Source organism: Lepisosteus oculatus, chromosome 16 (genome assembly GCF_040954835.1).
Source record: "Lepisosteus oculatus isolate fLepOcu1 chromosome 16, fLepOcu1.hap2, whole genome shotgun sequence".
Taxonomy (NCBI): domain Eukaryota; kingdom Metazoa; phylum Chordata; class Actinopteri; order Semionotiformes; family Lepisosteidae; genus Lepisosteus; species Lepisosteus oculatus.
In genome coordinates this window covers 7079288-7096240 of record NC_090711.1, presented here as the reverse complement: position 1 = coordinate 7096240, position 16953 = coordinate 7079288, and the positions used below count along the sequence as shown (strand labels likewise).

The following is a 16953-nucleotide window of genomic DNA, read 5'->3' as shown; positions in this document are numbered from 1 at the left end:
AATACAGTATATTCTAGCCTTTTAAAATTAAACACAAATTGAATATTTTTTTAAATTTAGTTTCTATAGTACACTCAGATATATTTTTGAATTATCTGCTAATATCACTCTTGAGATATTTAATTGCCATTTATGAAATCAAAAACATAAAGGCTTCAAGAAGGACATTTCTTAGATGTCTCGAGGTAGATAGGATTTTGGTGTGACAATTTTCAGAAATTTTAAGGTTAGTGTTAAGTAATGTCAGCTAGAATATAATTGACACTGTAATTCCTACATGTATAACCACTTGGCCACATGCACTCAATGTAGTTCTCGTAACCCTGACTCCCTCTGTCCTGAGTACTACTGCACCAATTGAATTTAAACTTAGCTGATTTCATTAACAGCCAACCAAAGTGTACTGATTTCTTCCTTACAAGATGCTGCAACAATTTTCCTGCTCACAACATGCCATCAGTGTTGGGCAAAATACAGCCACTTAAACCAACTGCTATTAGTTGCTTTTATGGTATTAGTAGATACTGTTAATATGTGATGAAATGGTGTCCTGCATAATGCATAGTTCCACAGAGGCTATCTGACTTCCATTTTATTCACCAAATTCAAACTTTCATTGTCCGGGGAACTGCTCCACTGATGGAAACTTTCATTGCACTCAAACCTGTTTCAGACTCATCATCACCATTGCCACATAATTAAAAAATATAATCTATCATTTGATAATTTCTTGTACTTGGCAAATGCCTGGCTGTTTTTTAGAATCATAAATGATCTTGTCCTCCCTCCTTTGAAATGCTTTATATCACTCTGCTTTGACAATATTAGAAACACAAGAGCCTCTGTTATAGGTGATAAAGCCACTGAAATTGGTTAATAAGCATTTTCAGTTAGAACATCTAGCATAAAACAATCATCTATAATCAATCAAACAGAAGTGAAAGCATGGCTTAAAGCAAACCAATCTTGTAATAATTAATCTCTTGATGTCTCTTTTAATGATGGACAGACATCATGTTATTGATCTTGATAAGTGATTGTCTTCTAATGTGACTTTAATCTATTTATTAATTTAGCATGCTATTATTATTGTGCACTTTGCCATTTGAGAGTTGCACATAGCCTGCTACAGAGACACTTTTTAGGCCTGCTTCAAGATCTGTTTGACCAAATAACTCCCGGCCTGGTAGGTATAATTCTCTAACAGTTGCCTTTACAATGTGTTAAAACAGAATTCCTACATTATTTCTGATGGCTTTGGCTGTTTTCTGTCTTGGGAACAGCACTGTTTTAACTCGGACCTAATTTAGACTTGCACTTCACGAGTACAGGTTTGGCATTTGCCTGCACCAGGTCATCATGTTCTTGACAAAACGCAGCCCTTAACACTAGCCAGTAATATGGTGGGGTGGAGGAATATATGTGCTGGACTAATTCCAAATTTTGGAGGTTTGAGGGAATGCAAGGCATCTATGCAGATTTTTACCACCTACAGTTTTTGTACTACTGCCCAGGCCTTCCAGGTAGGTGGCGCTGTGCGCGCCGGGCTCGATTTATCGAAGGGACGACCCGCACCTTCCTGTTTAGAACGATTCAGGAAGAGGAGGAAGAAGAAGTAATGGCGACGTCGTTGGGGTCCGAGTCCCCTCGGACATGGGGTACCCGAAAGAGCCGGAATGGGAATATTCTTACTAGAATCAGACAGGCCCAGATTACAGGACGGGGGATGAGCCGAGGAACACAGGTAAAACACTCTGGGGCTTTCCCGCTTGCTGACCGTTCCGGGAAGAAAGACGCTTAGGCCACGGTGAGCCTGGGACCAAAGTTAACATCTGAACCGGGATAAAGGAAACCATCCCGGCGGTGGGGGATATTCAGATGGCTTTATTATCGGGATATTGTTACCCCGTTTTTACTGGCAGAAAATCGTATTGTGAGCAGTTGCCCACTCTTCCGCAATGAAAAAAATGTATATTGCATGGCTCTAAACAATAGTGTGTGATGTAAAATTGTGTATAGTTTTATAGTCTTTGTTGACGAGTAATTTACCATATCGATAAAGCGACGTTTAACGATTCAGACAATACGTGAGAAATGGAAAATGTGCAGTTTAGGCGGTTGAGACAGTTACAAAGACGGGTCGGCTGGAAGAAATGAACAATAACGGGTATGATCTGTGAATCATATTAAATTACAGTCTTTTCTGCTCGTCTATGGTCTTAAAATTCCCTGAAGGAATACCAGTGCCGCTGATCCATGCAAATAATTATCGCTTCCCTGCGTTGCAACGATTAAAGCAATTTAAATGTTTTAAAGCGATTCGATCTGTGTAAAACAGAAGTTTTGTATAAATCTTTGTTGATAGGTTGGTTCCCAACAAATGTGCAAAAGTCACATCTTAAATTGTAACATCGAATACCGAGAAGCAGGACGGAAATCTTCATAGCCTTTTCGGTTGCAAAAATCTTTAGTTTTTTGAAATCTTTAGTTTTAAAAGTGTACTGTACATTGAAAAGTGTTGACGTTCCCCTTAGTGTCTCAGTTGTAAAAATGCAATGTCTTACCTCGTTTTTTAACATTGCTTGAAAGTAAGGCTGTTCTATCACCTGGTCTAACAGTTTTGCAATGTAAATTTTTAAATGTTGCTTTGCTTTTATCTAAAACGTTGTGTTCCAGGAAACGTTACATTCAGCTTGTACTAGGGCGAGGTGGTTGTTTTGTAATCGGTATAGAAGGAACGCGAGTGAATTATTTCTGTTTCTAATCCCATGTTTTGTTTTTAAAACTTAAATACATGTGATTGAAGAGGAGGATAGTCTTTTTCTCCATGCTTTGAGGCCGAAACAATCGACGTGGCTTTTATGAAGCATTTAAGAAACGCAGCATCCAGAGCACTTACAATTTTGGAAACCTTCAGCAACAAAAATCTGAATCTTAAAGGCACTCCTTAGCTTTTTGGTTTTCAGCAGGTCTTGGTATCAGTGGAGCAAACCCATACGATCACACACCTGGGATGCTGGCTGTGGTCTTGCTGTTTTCCGAGAAGAGCTTTATATAACCATGAAATACCCATCTTCTTAAATGCATGTTTAGTACAAGAAAAGTAAATGTTGGGGATGGTGGTGTTTGGCTCACGCATGGTATGTGATGTTTTATACAAAATTATTTTTGCCGTTGTTTGGAAGACGTTAGAATAATACAAAGTACTCCTTTGTGAACGTGTTAAAATCATAGTAATTCGGCTCTGCTATGCTGTAATTCTGTCCTTGGAAGAAGACCTCAACCCAGACATTGGTGAAGATGCATTTCACATTCACAAGTCTGCTCTGAATTTCCTGGTCACCTCTTATATGCAGTGTTGAGCATTATGGCAGGATGCATCCACTACAGAATATAACTTTACAGTGTTGAACGGGACTGCAAATGAAGTGAGCTGACATCGTGAAATTTCAGTTGTTGCAAAGGAATAAATCAACAAATGCTGAATCTTCACTGTATTTGCTCTTGGTGGGGGCTGCAAATTTGCACTTTAGGACAATTCCATATCAGAAGAGAAATGAAAGCAAAACAATACATTCAGCAGCCTACTTCCTGTAGCTTTGCTGGTCATGTTATGTATAGTACAGCACTGGGTCCTCAAAACATACTGTATAGCATTCACTCGGTTCAATATATGATTATATTTTGGCTAGATCTGTTTGTTTTTTTTTTGTTTGTCAGCCAGCTAATTCTTTGCATAGATCAACATCAGAGCCTCAGCTGTCATGTTTTCAGAAGTTTGAATACAGCTCTGACGTACCTTGTGCAACTCTTAAATAGATTATCAAAAGGTCCAGCAAGCCAGAATGATAAGTGGTTTTAATCAGGATTGAGAAGCAGTATAATTTTTATTACAGGGTGGAAAACCAGGAACCAAGTAGTGTTGTTACAAGCTAAGGAGATGCTGTTTACAGCTTGTTGTTACAGTTTATATATTGTGTTTATATACATTTAAGTGTATAAGCAATGTACAGTATTACAATGGTGACTTAGGTATGAGTGTGATTTTATCATTTTAATAACACAATGTAGTTTCTGTAATTAAATAATAAAAAACTTTATTTTATATATCACCTTTAAAGGTGGCTTCTCAAAGCGCTTTACAGAATAACAATGAATAAAAAGAATACACAAGATAAAACACAATTACAATACACAGAGGAGACCATGGATGGTGGTACTAAGTATAGTAGGAGCAGAGGGATAAAGAATGGAGTCAGTTAAGTAAAGGCTCTTCTAAAGAAGAAGGTTTTGAGTCTGGATTTGAAGGAGTTTAGAGAATGTGACTCTCTGAATATCCTTGGGGAGAGACTTCCGGATCTTGGGGGCATGACAGGAGAAGGCCCTGTCACCCATAGAGTGTAGATGGGCTTGGTGGACAGTTAGGAGACCAAAATTAGAAGAGCAAAGGTTGTGAGGTGGGCAGTAGGGCGATAAAAGTTCAGGCAGGTACTGAGGTGGAAACTGATAGTGCAGTGATTAGCTTTGGAGCGCTGGGATCCTGGATTTAACTCCTGGGGTGCTATCTGTGTGGCATTTGTATATTCTCCCTTTGTGTGCATGCATTTCCTCTAGGTGCTCAGGTTTCCTTCCACAGTCCAAATACTGGTAGGTTAATTGGCTTCTGGTTCTGAGTTGGTGCGTTTGTCTGTTTATGTGTATCCTGTGATTCACTGGCATCCAGCCCTGTCTAGGGTGTACCCTGACTCGTGCCCATTGCTGGCTAGGTTAGGCTCTGGCTGCCTTGTGACCCTGTGTTGAATAAAGCACTTAGAAAATGGATGAATAGATAGATGAACATTCTACCTGTTTTCTGGTGTTTTATTATTGTTACTGTCTTGAGCATGGAAAACATCTAAAACCACAAAAGGGTTGATGCTTGTAAAAGGTCTTTTATCTTGATGAATCAAAGATTTGGCAGTTGACTGTAGCCAGAAGTATAGAATATTAGTCACATAAAACAGTTGTACTTTTGTATGCTGCTACCAATGGAATAATTGGTCTTTGGCATCGATCTGTTTGTGTATATTAGGTTGTACTTCTTCTGTTTGTTCTGTATGTTGATCATTCTGATACAATATTACAACAAGATTTAATGTTGGTAACAGCTGAATAAAGGCATGGTGCTACACTTGCTATTGCCTAGCCAGTGGAAAGTTTGACTATTGTCCTCTTGTATCTTTTTTTTTTTTGCTTTTGGTTTTTTTTTTGAAGGGCTTTTTGGAGGAAACGTTGATTGCCTTCTAAAAAAGCTGTATGTTCTCTACTGTGACTGGAAAATCACAAAGTCTGGACAAAATCTAAATAGCATCTGCAAGCTCACACTTTTCCAAATGTCACCTATGGCAGCTCAGTAATGCAGTGTTTCTTTCCACACACCAGTTCCAGTTTTCACCCACATCTGATGCCAAGGTCCACAGAGCAACCCATCCACTGTCAGAACACTGACTAGTCTGTCTGAGGAAGTCCTACTTGATATTTTGTAGAAAAGCAGAGACATTTTAGCTGCTAGTTTCGGTTCTATGGGTAGAATGATGTCCGAAACACCTAAAATATTGAAGGTCTCTCCTGCTACAGCTTTGTGTTCTGTGTGATGGATCGTCATAGTTGGGTTTGATGTCAGCAGAAGTGTTTAACGAAAGAAAGCGAAGAACAAAGAATAAAGGCTAATGAAAATGTCCTCTCTTTTTTTCAGCTCCCTGAGGCATTGTTACAAGAAAGGGATAAGAAATCCAAGTGGCATGGTATCCCAGTTCTGCTGCAGAAATTGTATGAAAGCAGTCATCCCAACAGCGACCTGTTGCAGACCCATGGTGTACTGAAGGTACAGCATCTCCACACACCTTCTCTTTTAGTTAAGGGAGGGTGTCAAATAAAGTAAAGAACACTTGAGTCACTAAGGTTTATTATAGCCATTCAGGCTGAAGTCAAACTATCTTTAATGTAAATTGACAGCTAGGGTTGGGACAGCATTGTAGACTCCTTTAGCACAAATATGAACTTGGTAGCAATTGTGCTCATACAACACCTTCATATATATATTTTAGTTATAAAGGGCTTTAAAATCTTGGGTTCTGGCACCTGTGGTTTAGGTCAAGAATCTCAAGCCTTGTACCTGGAGAGCCCTGATCCAGTAACTTATATAAGTGCTCTAAATCACCTGTTCCTAAAAAGCACTCAATAGATCAATTAAGTGAATTCTGCTTCTTGATGGCTATCAATTTCAGCTGGATATCTGCTTTTGGTGAATGTGTGACTAATATTTGACATTTTCTGAAATGATATGTCGTCTATTAACTGAAATTATTATCTGCATATATAATCATAACTATTTCTTGCATTTGTATAGTGCTTTTTTAGCCAATGGGTGTCTTTGGGCTGTGGGAGTCTGGAACAAACTACTCAGCTCTGTTGCCAAAGCCAGAACCTTGGCTTCTTCCAAGAAGTGGCTGGATGAGGTCCTCAGATAATTTAGCTGCGATCAGCCAAATGGTCAAGATGAGCTGAATGTCCTCTTTTTTTTTAATGCGTTCTTATGTTTAATATTGTCCCAATCTTTTTACAGATTCCATCTGGAATTTCTGGAATAAAATGCCTTCCTTTGCTTTGTGATGACCCCTGTATGTCTCTTTGGCAGTGATCTCCACGTCTTTTGTGATTTGCACCAGTATAACTTGTAGTTATGCTTTTCATAAACACTGTTTTTTCAGTTGCTGTATAAGTTGTACATTTTATTTTGCAGGAAATGTCCTCCTTGCTTTCAATGGAAGCTATGACATTTGTAACGGAGGACAGGAAGACTGCTCAAGAATCAACCTTTCCTAACACGTATACCTTTGATCTGTTCGGTGGAGTTCACGTAAGTATTGACATTTTTAGTTTCAGTGGGATGCTTAGTTGTGCCAATTTTTAGCCTGTGCTTTTACAGCACTTGACAAGTTCTGAAACATTAGTTTTTTAAATGTAATGTTATGCACAAATTCTTCTGTCCTCAGTTGTTAGTGGAAATCCTAATGAGGCCCACGCTTACAACGCAGAAGAAGAAACCAAAAAGTAAGTGACAGAAAGCGAATTTTGTGTATTATCTATTCATCACGCATTAGCTCTTTATATTTGCAATATAATTTTTATTTTTAAATTGAGTTTTAAGTGTATTACATAGTGCCAAAACATTTTTAAACTGGTTCTTTTAGTATATTGTTTACAGTTTAGGGTGCAAATGTTTGCGCATAACAAAACAGTCAGTTCCTTAACGATAGTTAAACTTTTTCTTGCATTAGCTTTCTTAATGTCTGCATTTTTTTTTGCATTAACCTTTTTTTTTTTGTATTTGCAGTGAGTGATGACTTTGTTAAGGATTGTCTGAGTGTTTTGTACAACTGTTGCATATGTGTAAGTAGTCCTTCTGAAAATACTATTGGTGGGCTGTTTGGATTTTACCTCGGTATCGCAATGGTTTGTGAAATTTTGGAATAATTTCTGAAAGATGCAGAATATGAAGTACTATATAGTAGCCACAGAAACTGCAGCATGTCGGTTGTAACGCTTTTACTGTTTTCATAAATGGAGATTAGGGCTTTACAGAAAGCTTGTGGTTCTAGATCTGTGCTAATAAAAGCATGAAAATTACATGCATATAGTTAATATTAGTTAGAAATCAAGTGTGCCTTTTCTTGTAGACGGAGGGAGTCACCAAAACCCTGGCTGCCAGGAGTGACTTTGTCCTGTTCCTGTTTTCGTTGATGACGAATAAGAAAACATTTCTGCAAACTGCCACACTAATAGAAGACATTCTAGGAGTTAAAAAGGTGAGTAAATCAACATGAACTCATAGAATATTTAAATTAAGTGCAATACGTGAATGAACTATAAAGTGAGATCTGTGGTTATCCGTAAATCAGGTCTTCAGGAACTCTGTACTATGATTTATCTTAAAAAGTGTTATCTTTTGAATAAATTCTTCAGTGCTTTTTTGAAAAGCTTTTCTTTTTAAAACGTGACTGTTTCTGTCTTTGGAAAGGTAGGATAGTCTTTATTGTGCCTTCTGGTGTTCCGATATAACATTTACCTAGAAAATGGCATGTTAAATCAAAATTCTGCTGACTTGCAGAGAGATTACAGTCCTCAATATTAAAAGTTGTAGAGAACTGCTGTGCATGCGTATTCTTTGCAGGATGTCAGTTTTGTCTTATTACTCATAATTCCTAAACTACTGTCCAAAAACACCAAAACACTGGTTTTATCACAACACCTGAATATTTTCTTCCATATTAAAGGAGATAATCCAGCTGGAGGATATTCCCAACCTGCCCAGCCTGGTCCAGAGCTTTGACCAGCAGCAACTTGCCAACTTCTGCAGAATTCTTTCTGTTACTATCTCCGAGCCCGACATTGGGAATGACGACAAACACACCCTCCTAGCCAAGAATGCTCAGCAGAAGAAGAACTCGAACCCCTCTCGGGCAGAGATTAACCAAGGTAGGGTAAGACAGTCTCCTTCAGAATTCAACATTTCTGCCAAATGTATGAAAGTTATTTCTGTCTGACAGGTGACCCTGAACACTCATTATCCCAACCTTTGACATGCATTTGATAATTCCAGTGTCCTAATTTAGCCTCAATTTTGTCATGTCCAACATAAGCTGAAAAGAACACATTTATGTCTGCATATCTTTGCTGTTGTATGTGGTAATAAGCACTAAATTCCAATGCTTGAAACATTGCTATATAAAAAGTATCTAAAATGCAGATGGTGTTGCATAATTATCTCTTAAATTAGGTCACCGTGTGCTGATAAAGAGTACAGTTTATTATAGTAATTACAGTTTAAAGAGATGTTACTTGAAAATAAATAGAAAAGTGTTCTGCTCATGTACCGGGTAAGAGAAGAATTTGCTTCTCGTGCCTGTCAGAAATAAATTGGACAAACGTAATACATTTATTTCAGTAGATTCTGATTCTGTGTGTTTGTTCAAATATTGTTTTATTTTGAGTTGTACTTTATTAGTTTAAACTTTATTGAAAGACGTAGATTTTTTTCGGTATTGTGGTTCTGAATGATTTCTAAGTGCCTTGCTGTGCTTTTCCAGTCACTCTTCTGAACATCCCTGGGTTTATTGAGAGACTGTGTAAGCTGGCTACACGGAAAGTGTCGGAGGCCACAGGGACATCGAACTTCCTCCAGGAGCTGGAAGACTGGTACACTTGGCTAGACAATGCCCTCGTGCTGGATGCTCTCATGCAGATGGCCAGCGAGGAGGCTGAGCACAGCAGCACAGGTGACACTGAGCTCATTATGTACTACAAGCAAATGTTCCGCTTAAGATCAGAATTAAGTCTGAAGCTTAAAATCAGAAAAACAATTCATATATGTCATCTAAGTGATCACGCCTTTTTCAGAACTACATTTTCATGCCAATGTTGTGTGCTTCTGGAAATAGATTTGCACGGTGTAAAGCTTCTGCCTGCATTGAGAAAATATAGAGATGTGATAATGAGAATGCTTGCCCTTGCAGAATCCTCAGATGAGAGCACATTGGCCACCAGCCCACTGAGGCACCGGTTACCCCAGTCTATGAAAATTGTCCATGAGATCATGTACAAAGTGGAAGTGTTGTATGTGTTGTGTGTCCTGCTTATGGGGCGACAGAGAAATCAGGTGAGGGGCTATTGGCAAATACCAATTTATATCATTCTTAATAACTGTGAATTCTACTGATGTGTCTGCAACCTATAACAGTTATTACTTTTGCTTAAGCTATTCTGCCATGTAAATATAATGGTGCCAACCATCACAGGGTTGTGATAGAGATAAATAATCAATACTTAATCTGTCCTATATGTCTGAAGAGCAGAGTTTCTTATTAAACAAATTTTATTTCAACAGGTGCACAAAATGCTGGCAGAGTTTAGGTTGATTCCAGGCCTTAACAATCTATTTGATAAACTCATCTGGAGGAAACACACTTCAAACCATGTTCTTCATGGACAAAACCAGAACTGTGATTGTAGTCCTGTAAGTACACAGAGTTATGATGATCCTAAAAACAAATTTTATCTGCTTGGAAATTTGTTTATTTTAAATACATGTTAAGCTGAACCCACATCACTTTGGATGATTTAAATTATTTAGATTTATGCAAATAGATTCTCTTCTTTTTTGTGTTTATAGGAAATTTCCTTCAAAATCCAGTTCCTGCGACTACTTCAAAGCTTTAGTGACCATCATGAGTGAGTCCCTCTTGATGCACATTGATCCACTTCACAGCATAGCCATGTCTGTGTTTTTAGTATGTTCTCATTAAATGATCTGATGTTATATTGTACAGTTTAGTTTTTACAAAAACATTAATATCAAAGAGTTCTATCTGTAATTCAGTGAAAACTTCATACATCTAGTGCTCCTGCAGTTCTTAAGGGTATCCTCTTTCCTGGATCATATAGTGTACTTAAACCCTCTGTAAACAAAAATATGCACTATATGTGAGAAGGAGCCAGAAGTTTCCTCTTTGTATTCGTTTTATGACCTTGTTACTGAGGTAATTTAATTTTCTGGTGTTCTTACATGTTAAAGATAGATTTTTAACTAACTAGCTTTTGACTTTTTTAACATTCATCTAAATAAACGTTTGCTTTCCTTTCGCCATTTAGAAACAAGTACCTGCTTTTGAACAGTCAGGAACTGAATGAGCTCAGTGCCATCTCCTTGAAAGCCAACATCCCAGAGGTAGAGGCATTGGTAAACACCGACAGGTAGGATGAACAGGAAATATACTTTGACTTGTGAAGTAGAGCTGTAAATATTAGAAGGGAGCATGCCCTGTATCATCCTAAATTGATGTATTGTTTTTAGGCTCTTTTACTGTGCAATATCACTAAAGTGACAAGTATTTTAGTCCTGGTAGCAGGAATCCCACGGAATACCCAACTTATTTTACTAGTATCTTTTTGTTTTGCTAGGCCGAAGAAAATATTTTGGTGATTTTTGAGCTTTCGTTTGAAATTACACAACTTTTTCAGTCTGCTTAAGATTGAGGGTTGTGTCTTTGAGGGAAAATTAGAATTAAGAAATGGCAAAGGGGTAGTCAGGTTGCATTCATGTTAAAAAGGAAACTGCCAAGAAAGCAGATTGAATTTGTGTTAACTTCTTGAAATGACTTTTTGCATAAAACCTTCCGAAAGGTATTTTGAAATACTGATCTTTATTCCCTGTCCAAACAGGAGTTTGGTATGTGATGGTAAGAAAGGCCTCCTAACAAGGTTATTAACAGTTATGAAGAGAGAACCTGCAGACTCCTCGTTTAGGTAAGGCTCTTTTCTTGCCTTGCCTTCGTAATTTTTGTGTTTAATTTGGGCCCACGCATCTACTTTGCCTATTCATTTTTGCCCACATGCAATATGCAGACAGATTTGAGGGATGGACATGTGTTCGTCCATCTGGGGGGATTTGTCCTTCTCAGTGGTTGGTATTAATTTCGACTCTATCTCTGCAGGTTCTGGCAGGCAAGAGCAGTAGAGAGCTTTCTGAGAGGGGCAACATCCTATGCTGATCAAATGTTTCTGCTGAAAAGAGGATTGTTGGAGGTAATGCTGTAGATATTGTTGCATTACATTGGCATATTTTTCCCTTCATTTTCTCATTTTGTACATTGTGGTGTCATGCCTTTTTGTGAGAAGTTTTTCACTGACAGTCCTTGGCATGCTGTGTGGTAAATGTTGGCCAGCTCTCACCTTTTTTTTTCTTCCTTTGAACAGCACATTCTGTTCTGCATTATTGACAGCGGGTGCAAGTCAAGGGATGTATTACAGAGTTATTTTGACCTTCTGGGAGAGCTCATGAAGTTCAACATTGATGCCTTCAAGAGGTTTAACAAATATGTTAATACAGAAGAGAAGGTAAGCACTTTTTTTTCCAAGCACTAAGAAACTGATTTTGATCATGATTTTAACTTTTTGCTTTAACTAGATCACAACCATCCCAAAAGTATTCAGAATTTCAGAACATATTGTTACAGTTTTGAACAATTCATTTGTAATATGGTGTCATTTTATGCTTTGTTTTCTATCTTTTCAGTTTCAGATCTTCTTGAATCAGATCAACAGTTCTTTAGTGGACTCCAACATGCTCGTTCGGTGCATTGTTTTATCTCTAGACAGATTTGAGAGCCAAACAGAAGATGTCAAAGGTAAACTGGGATTATTTAAGTGGTCAGTTTAAGTAGCTGCTTTGGGTGCTTTCGGAAAAAGGAACTTTTAAAATGCAAAGCAAGTATATTTAGCATCTTTATCATATGCAGTCTATTATATGTACATTGGCGATAATGCTCTTATTTATAGTGGTTTACTTTTTTTTTCAGTTGTTGAAGTCCTTTCAGAGTGTTGCCTGTTGTCGTACATGTCTCGAGTGGAGAACAGACTGTCTTTTCTTTTCCGGCTAATTAATATCATCAATGTGCAGACACTCACACAGGCAAGATTTTGATATTAAAACCTTTTTTTTATTCTCATGCTTTTCAAATTTTCTTAGCCCCCTTTTGATGTCAGAAAATGTGGAAGCTCAGTCTTTTTGCTTTGTGTATGCATGTAAGTGTTTTTCGTGGGACAGGAAGAGTACTTTATCAAGAGCATGAATTTCTGTGATCAAAGGCTTTTGTGTAACAGACTGAAACTATATTCATACATGTTGTGGAAGTAGTGGTGTTAGTCCTCAGATAAATGGTTTTTAATAGCATTATCATTCTGCAATAATTGTTCTGTATAATTACCAATTTGAGTGTAGTAGGTAAATTTCAGTATAGTGCAGACAGTTTTCTGGTCACTTCATGTGTATGTATAAACTGAACAATGTTCCATCTTAAAGGATAGGTAAACTCAAGTGACCTGTTCATCCCAGAGATGTGATTTCTTGTTTGTAGGAGAATGTCAGCTGTTTAAACACCAGTCTTGTGATCCTGATGCTGGCCCGGAGGAAGGGAAAGCTCCCATTTTACCTGAATGCTCTGAGGGAAAAGGAATACGCAGAGAAATATCCTGGTTGTCTCCTCAACAACTTCCACAACCTCCTTCGTTTTTGGCAGCAACATTACCTCAACAAAGACAAGGACAGCACCTGTTTGGAAAATGTAAGTTTCACCCAAGTGTCTGTCTTTCACAGGATTTTTTTTTTTTAGAATGCGTAATATTAAAGGCAAAACCTATAGATTTTAAGCATTTTGAATTTGTTTAGGTCCATGAGTAAAATTAACATGTCTGGTAAATCCTACAGTTTGTGCCATGCATGCATTTGATTGAGCCTGCCACCTTAGTGTTCAGAGCCCCTGCATTGTATTACCAAATGCTTTTAGAGTATTTCTTTGCAAAAACCTCAGATGATCAAAGTTATTTTGCACGTGATTTCTTGTCATTTTTATATAAATCAGCTTGCTGAATGTACTCTTTACCACACCATAGTTTTTTCTTCAATGCTCCCCCTTCTTGCTTTCCAGAGTTCCTGCATTTCTTTCAGCTATTGGAAAGAGACAGTGTCGGTACTTCTCAGCCCTGACCGGACTTCGCTGTGTGCCATAGCAAGCTACATTGATGAGGCATACATGGACATTGACAGAGATTTCATTGAGGATTAATCCTGGGGGACTTCTGACAACAATAGACTATAATTCAGAGTGCATATCCCAGCCCGTGATTATTCAGGGATCCATCATTGTACAGTGTTTGTGTTTGATGCTGGAAATATGGAATGTTAATTGATCATTGCAGGTGTGTTTTAACCCACAGCAGTTATGGACTTTTTCTTTTTCCCCAAACAAAAGTTAACCCAGAACAATTTATTATTCAGGGACATGAAATGATGGTAGTTACGATGGTGGTTTGTTTTTGACTGAATTAAATAGATCTTTTTATATATATTAACAATATATAAAAACTATATATAAATACAGCAAATCTATAAAAAAGAAATACTTTCCATATAGGTATGCCAATGTTAAGACATGGATATCTGTTATTACCATACATACAAAATGGCATCATCTGCATTCAAGCATAACCTTGAGGAAATTTGCAGATTTCTCTTCTATCCATCTGGAGATGGATGCTTGTGGATGTGAAGTCTAACACAGTCAGCTCTATCCTATACAGCATGAAGACGAACCTGTATTTCAAATCAGTTGCTGAAAGTTGGTGCCAGAGGGAATGGGACACCCAAATATTTTCTTTTGTTTTTGCTTTAGTGGTATTATTAGCTGTTAATCATCAGATGACATTAGTGTGACAGTTACAGTTTTAGACAGGTTGGCAAAGTGTAATCCACTGTTGATCTTAATTTTTTTATTAATGCTTAGAACACATCTGTAAAATTGTGAATAGGTTATATCTATGCAGGCATTTCTCATTGTAATGTTTTATCCCCCTTCTGAATGAGAGTGGAAAAAGCCCTCCACCTTCTCTAGTATAGTAACTGCTTCACTATTCGAAGGTGTTTATCCCAGTTTTACATCCTATCTCTTGGTCTTGCAAAATTTGATGGATATAGGTGACTGGAGTATGTTCCTCCAGGAACCAGCTAAGCTGCTTTTGTTAGGATGTTTAAAACTGCCTGGAAATCCATTAGCAGTTATCTTCTCTTAAGGTCGCTACTAATATCAGACAAAACTTTAGTTCTTGAATTCTCTGGTTGGCCTGAGTAACCCTCTGGAAAAACATGGTTTGAGCTACCTCATTTTTCAACCCAGCACCATACGTTTGTATAACCATTTTCATCCATAGGGTTACAATAAACTTTTTCAGCCATGCTAAACTATTCTGACTTTACAAGTGAGAACCTTTCTATATGGACACTTTAATCTGCTTCTCCCCATGCTTGGTAAATTGCCTGATGTTTTCCCCAGAAATTCTGATTCACATTTGCAAGGCACAGAGTCGGAAACTGGATTGTCCTTCGGCAATGAAGAAAAGAGAAGATAAAGGGTAGCTACATTGCTGCTATTTTTTTTTCTTTCCTGGGAATCTGGTAACCTGGGTGTATTTTTAATTGCTTCCTCAAAATATTTTCTTTTGGGTTACATTTTGAGCCCTCTACCCAAATTACCCATAATTATGATAAATATTAATTTGCAAAAGTTAATTTTTTAAAAGAAATTTGCACTTTTTCAAAGACATAACTGATAGGTTTGTTTTTTGTAACATAATGCCTAATCAAACATGATTGGCTTTTGTTTTTCCAAGCCTTCTGTATAGATACCACTGAATCATCTTTCTCATTGTGCACAGGGAACAGTGCTGCCAGTATTCAAATTGAATGATTTGCACCAAGAGGAAACATGGTTGTTGTCAAAATAGGTGCTCTTACAATGTTATATACGTACAATTCGTACTGGTACTTTAAATGTGTGCATCTGGGACATTAACTCTTAATTCAGGATTTTTTTTTACATAAGAAGATTACACTACAGACTTCCTCATCATGTTTTGCAGATGACCAGCTCTCCCTAAGTTTGTACACACTTAATGGTTTAGTATTTGAAGTGAAGGATAAAAGAATCTCATCTGGTGTAACGGCTGTTGCAAAGAAATATTTTTCCAGTTCAGCAGTTGTAACTAGATTGATTTAAGTCTGTCTTTGGAACTAGGAAAAAAACAATTTGTGATATGCAGGGTTCTAGCCAAACAGCTGCAAAAATAACCTTTAGCCAAGATTGAAATTTCTTGTTTCTATTTGCTTTGCTCTTGTGTATCACAGCAACTTAAGTTTTACTGATCTTTTGGCTTCACAAGGAGCACGATTTTAAGTTTTAGTATTTGAAATATACTTTTTAATAGTAGAATTTTATTTAAAACGTACCAGCTCATCAATGGAAGTTGCATTTGCTAAGTATGGGAACTAAATTTTAGAAATTGTAATTGTACAGGTCTATTAATTAAGATATTGATCAGTCTAATGTATATTCTGTACCAATTAAAATCCTAGATATGAACAATAGCAGTTATCAGCTGTCTGCTATAGACAGGTGTGGTGCTGGTGCTATGCTCTTTGCAGTGAATTCTGATTGTATTCCTCACGTCTCTTCTCTGTGCTGTAGGTACTTTAGAGTACATGACTGAATTTTGGATAACTAACCTTGCTTCGTTCCTTTTTCTTTCTTGGTTAAAAGTGGCTGCCATAGATGCAGACTCTGATTTTTTTTTTGAATTTTTTGCTTTTCTTTGTATAGTTTCGACTTCTGTGGATGATTTAGTAACTTTCATTATTTGTGTTGAGTATCTCACAAAACTAGGAACATACACCCCATGAGTGTCTTACGCAGCAACTTGCCTCCCAGTAGTACATTCGAAACCTAGTGTCCCCAAGAGACCTCTTCCCTGATGTGCAGCACTCTCCCTGCCTCCACAGCTACAATCCTCCAGTCTTTAGTTACTGCTCCTCTCCATGTCTTCTTTTCTGTAATGGTTGCGGTTTTCATAATTTAACTTTATTGTTTGTAAATTTAAAAATAAATTGTTCTCACTACTTTAATCTAGTGTGGTGTGTTAGCTTCTGATTCACTTGACACTAAAAAAGGTTTGTTAGAGATGGTATTGAGTAATTGCCTGCTTCAGTAATTGCCTACATTTATAATGTCTGTTATAAATTGTAGACTTGCCATTGCCCTGTATTTCCTAATGAGAATGGTAAGTGTGAGAGGGCTTTGGATCCCTATTCCATACCTGTGGCATAGCTCAGTGGTGCTGGTGGTCATTATAAGGTTGTTTTAGAATTAAGTGGTTTGCTTATTCATTGTGTGTGTGTGTATGTTCCATTCATAGTCAGATCTTATTTTTATGGAAGAATGTTTTAACCAATATTTTCTTGTTCAGAATTAATTCCACATCTTAGCAGAGCACCATTTTTGATAAGAGTCGCTCGGTGTTGTATGATAG

At 37.4% G+C, this 16953-nt stretch overlaps 1 protein-coding gene across 1 annotated transcript; it reads left to right on the top strand.

Annotated features, from left to right (window-relative positions):
* Window positions 1-1548: 1548 nt before the first annotated feature.
* LOC102684086 (short transient receptor potential channel 4-associated protein) lies at window positions 1549-16549 on the top strand. The gene is made up of 19 exons (XM_006639519.3): window positions 1549-1744; window positions 5735-5863; window positions 6782-6898; window positions 7035-7092; window positions 7376-7431; window positions 7719-7847; window positions 8316-8517; window positions 9129-9317; window positions 9555-9697; window positions 9926-10054; window positions 10211-10269; window positions 10690-10791; window positions 11260-11343; window positions 11532-11622; window positions 11794-11934; window positions 12113-12224; window positions 12396-12508; window positions 12954-13160; window positions 13524-16549. The coding sequence occupies exons 1-19, from the start codon at window positions 1619-1621 to the stop codon at window positions 13659-13661; spliced, it is 2325 nt and encodes a 774-aa protein (XP_006639582.1). The 5' UTR covers window positions 1549-1618; the 3' UTR covers window positions 13662-16549.
* The last annotated feature ends 404 nt before the right edge of the window (window positions 16550-16953 follow it).

What these genes read in the sequence shown, in the direction of transcription:
- LOC102684086 (XM_006639519.3), top strand. Translation starts at nt 1,619, where the DNA reads ATGGCGACGTCGTTGGGGTCCGAGTCCCCTCGGACATGGGGTACCCGA. An exon ending in GGATGAGCCGAGGAACACAG is followed by an intron (nt 1,745 to 5,734) that starts GTAAAACACTCT and finishes TCTTTTTTTCAG; the next exon opens with CTCCCTGAGGCATTGTTACA. An exon ending in AGACCCATGGTGTACTGAAG is followed by an intron (nt 5,864 to 6,781) that starts GTACAGCATCTC and finishes TTTATTTTGCAG; the next exon opens with GAAATGTCCTCCTTGCTTTC.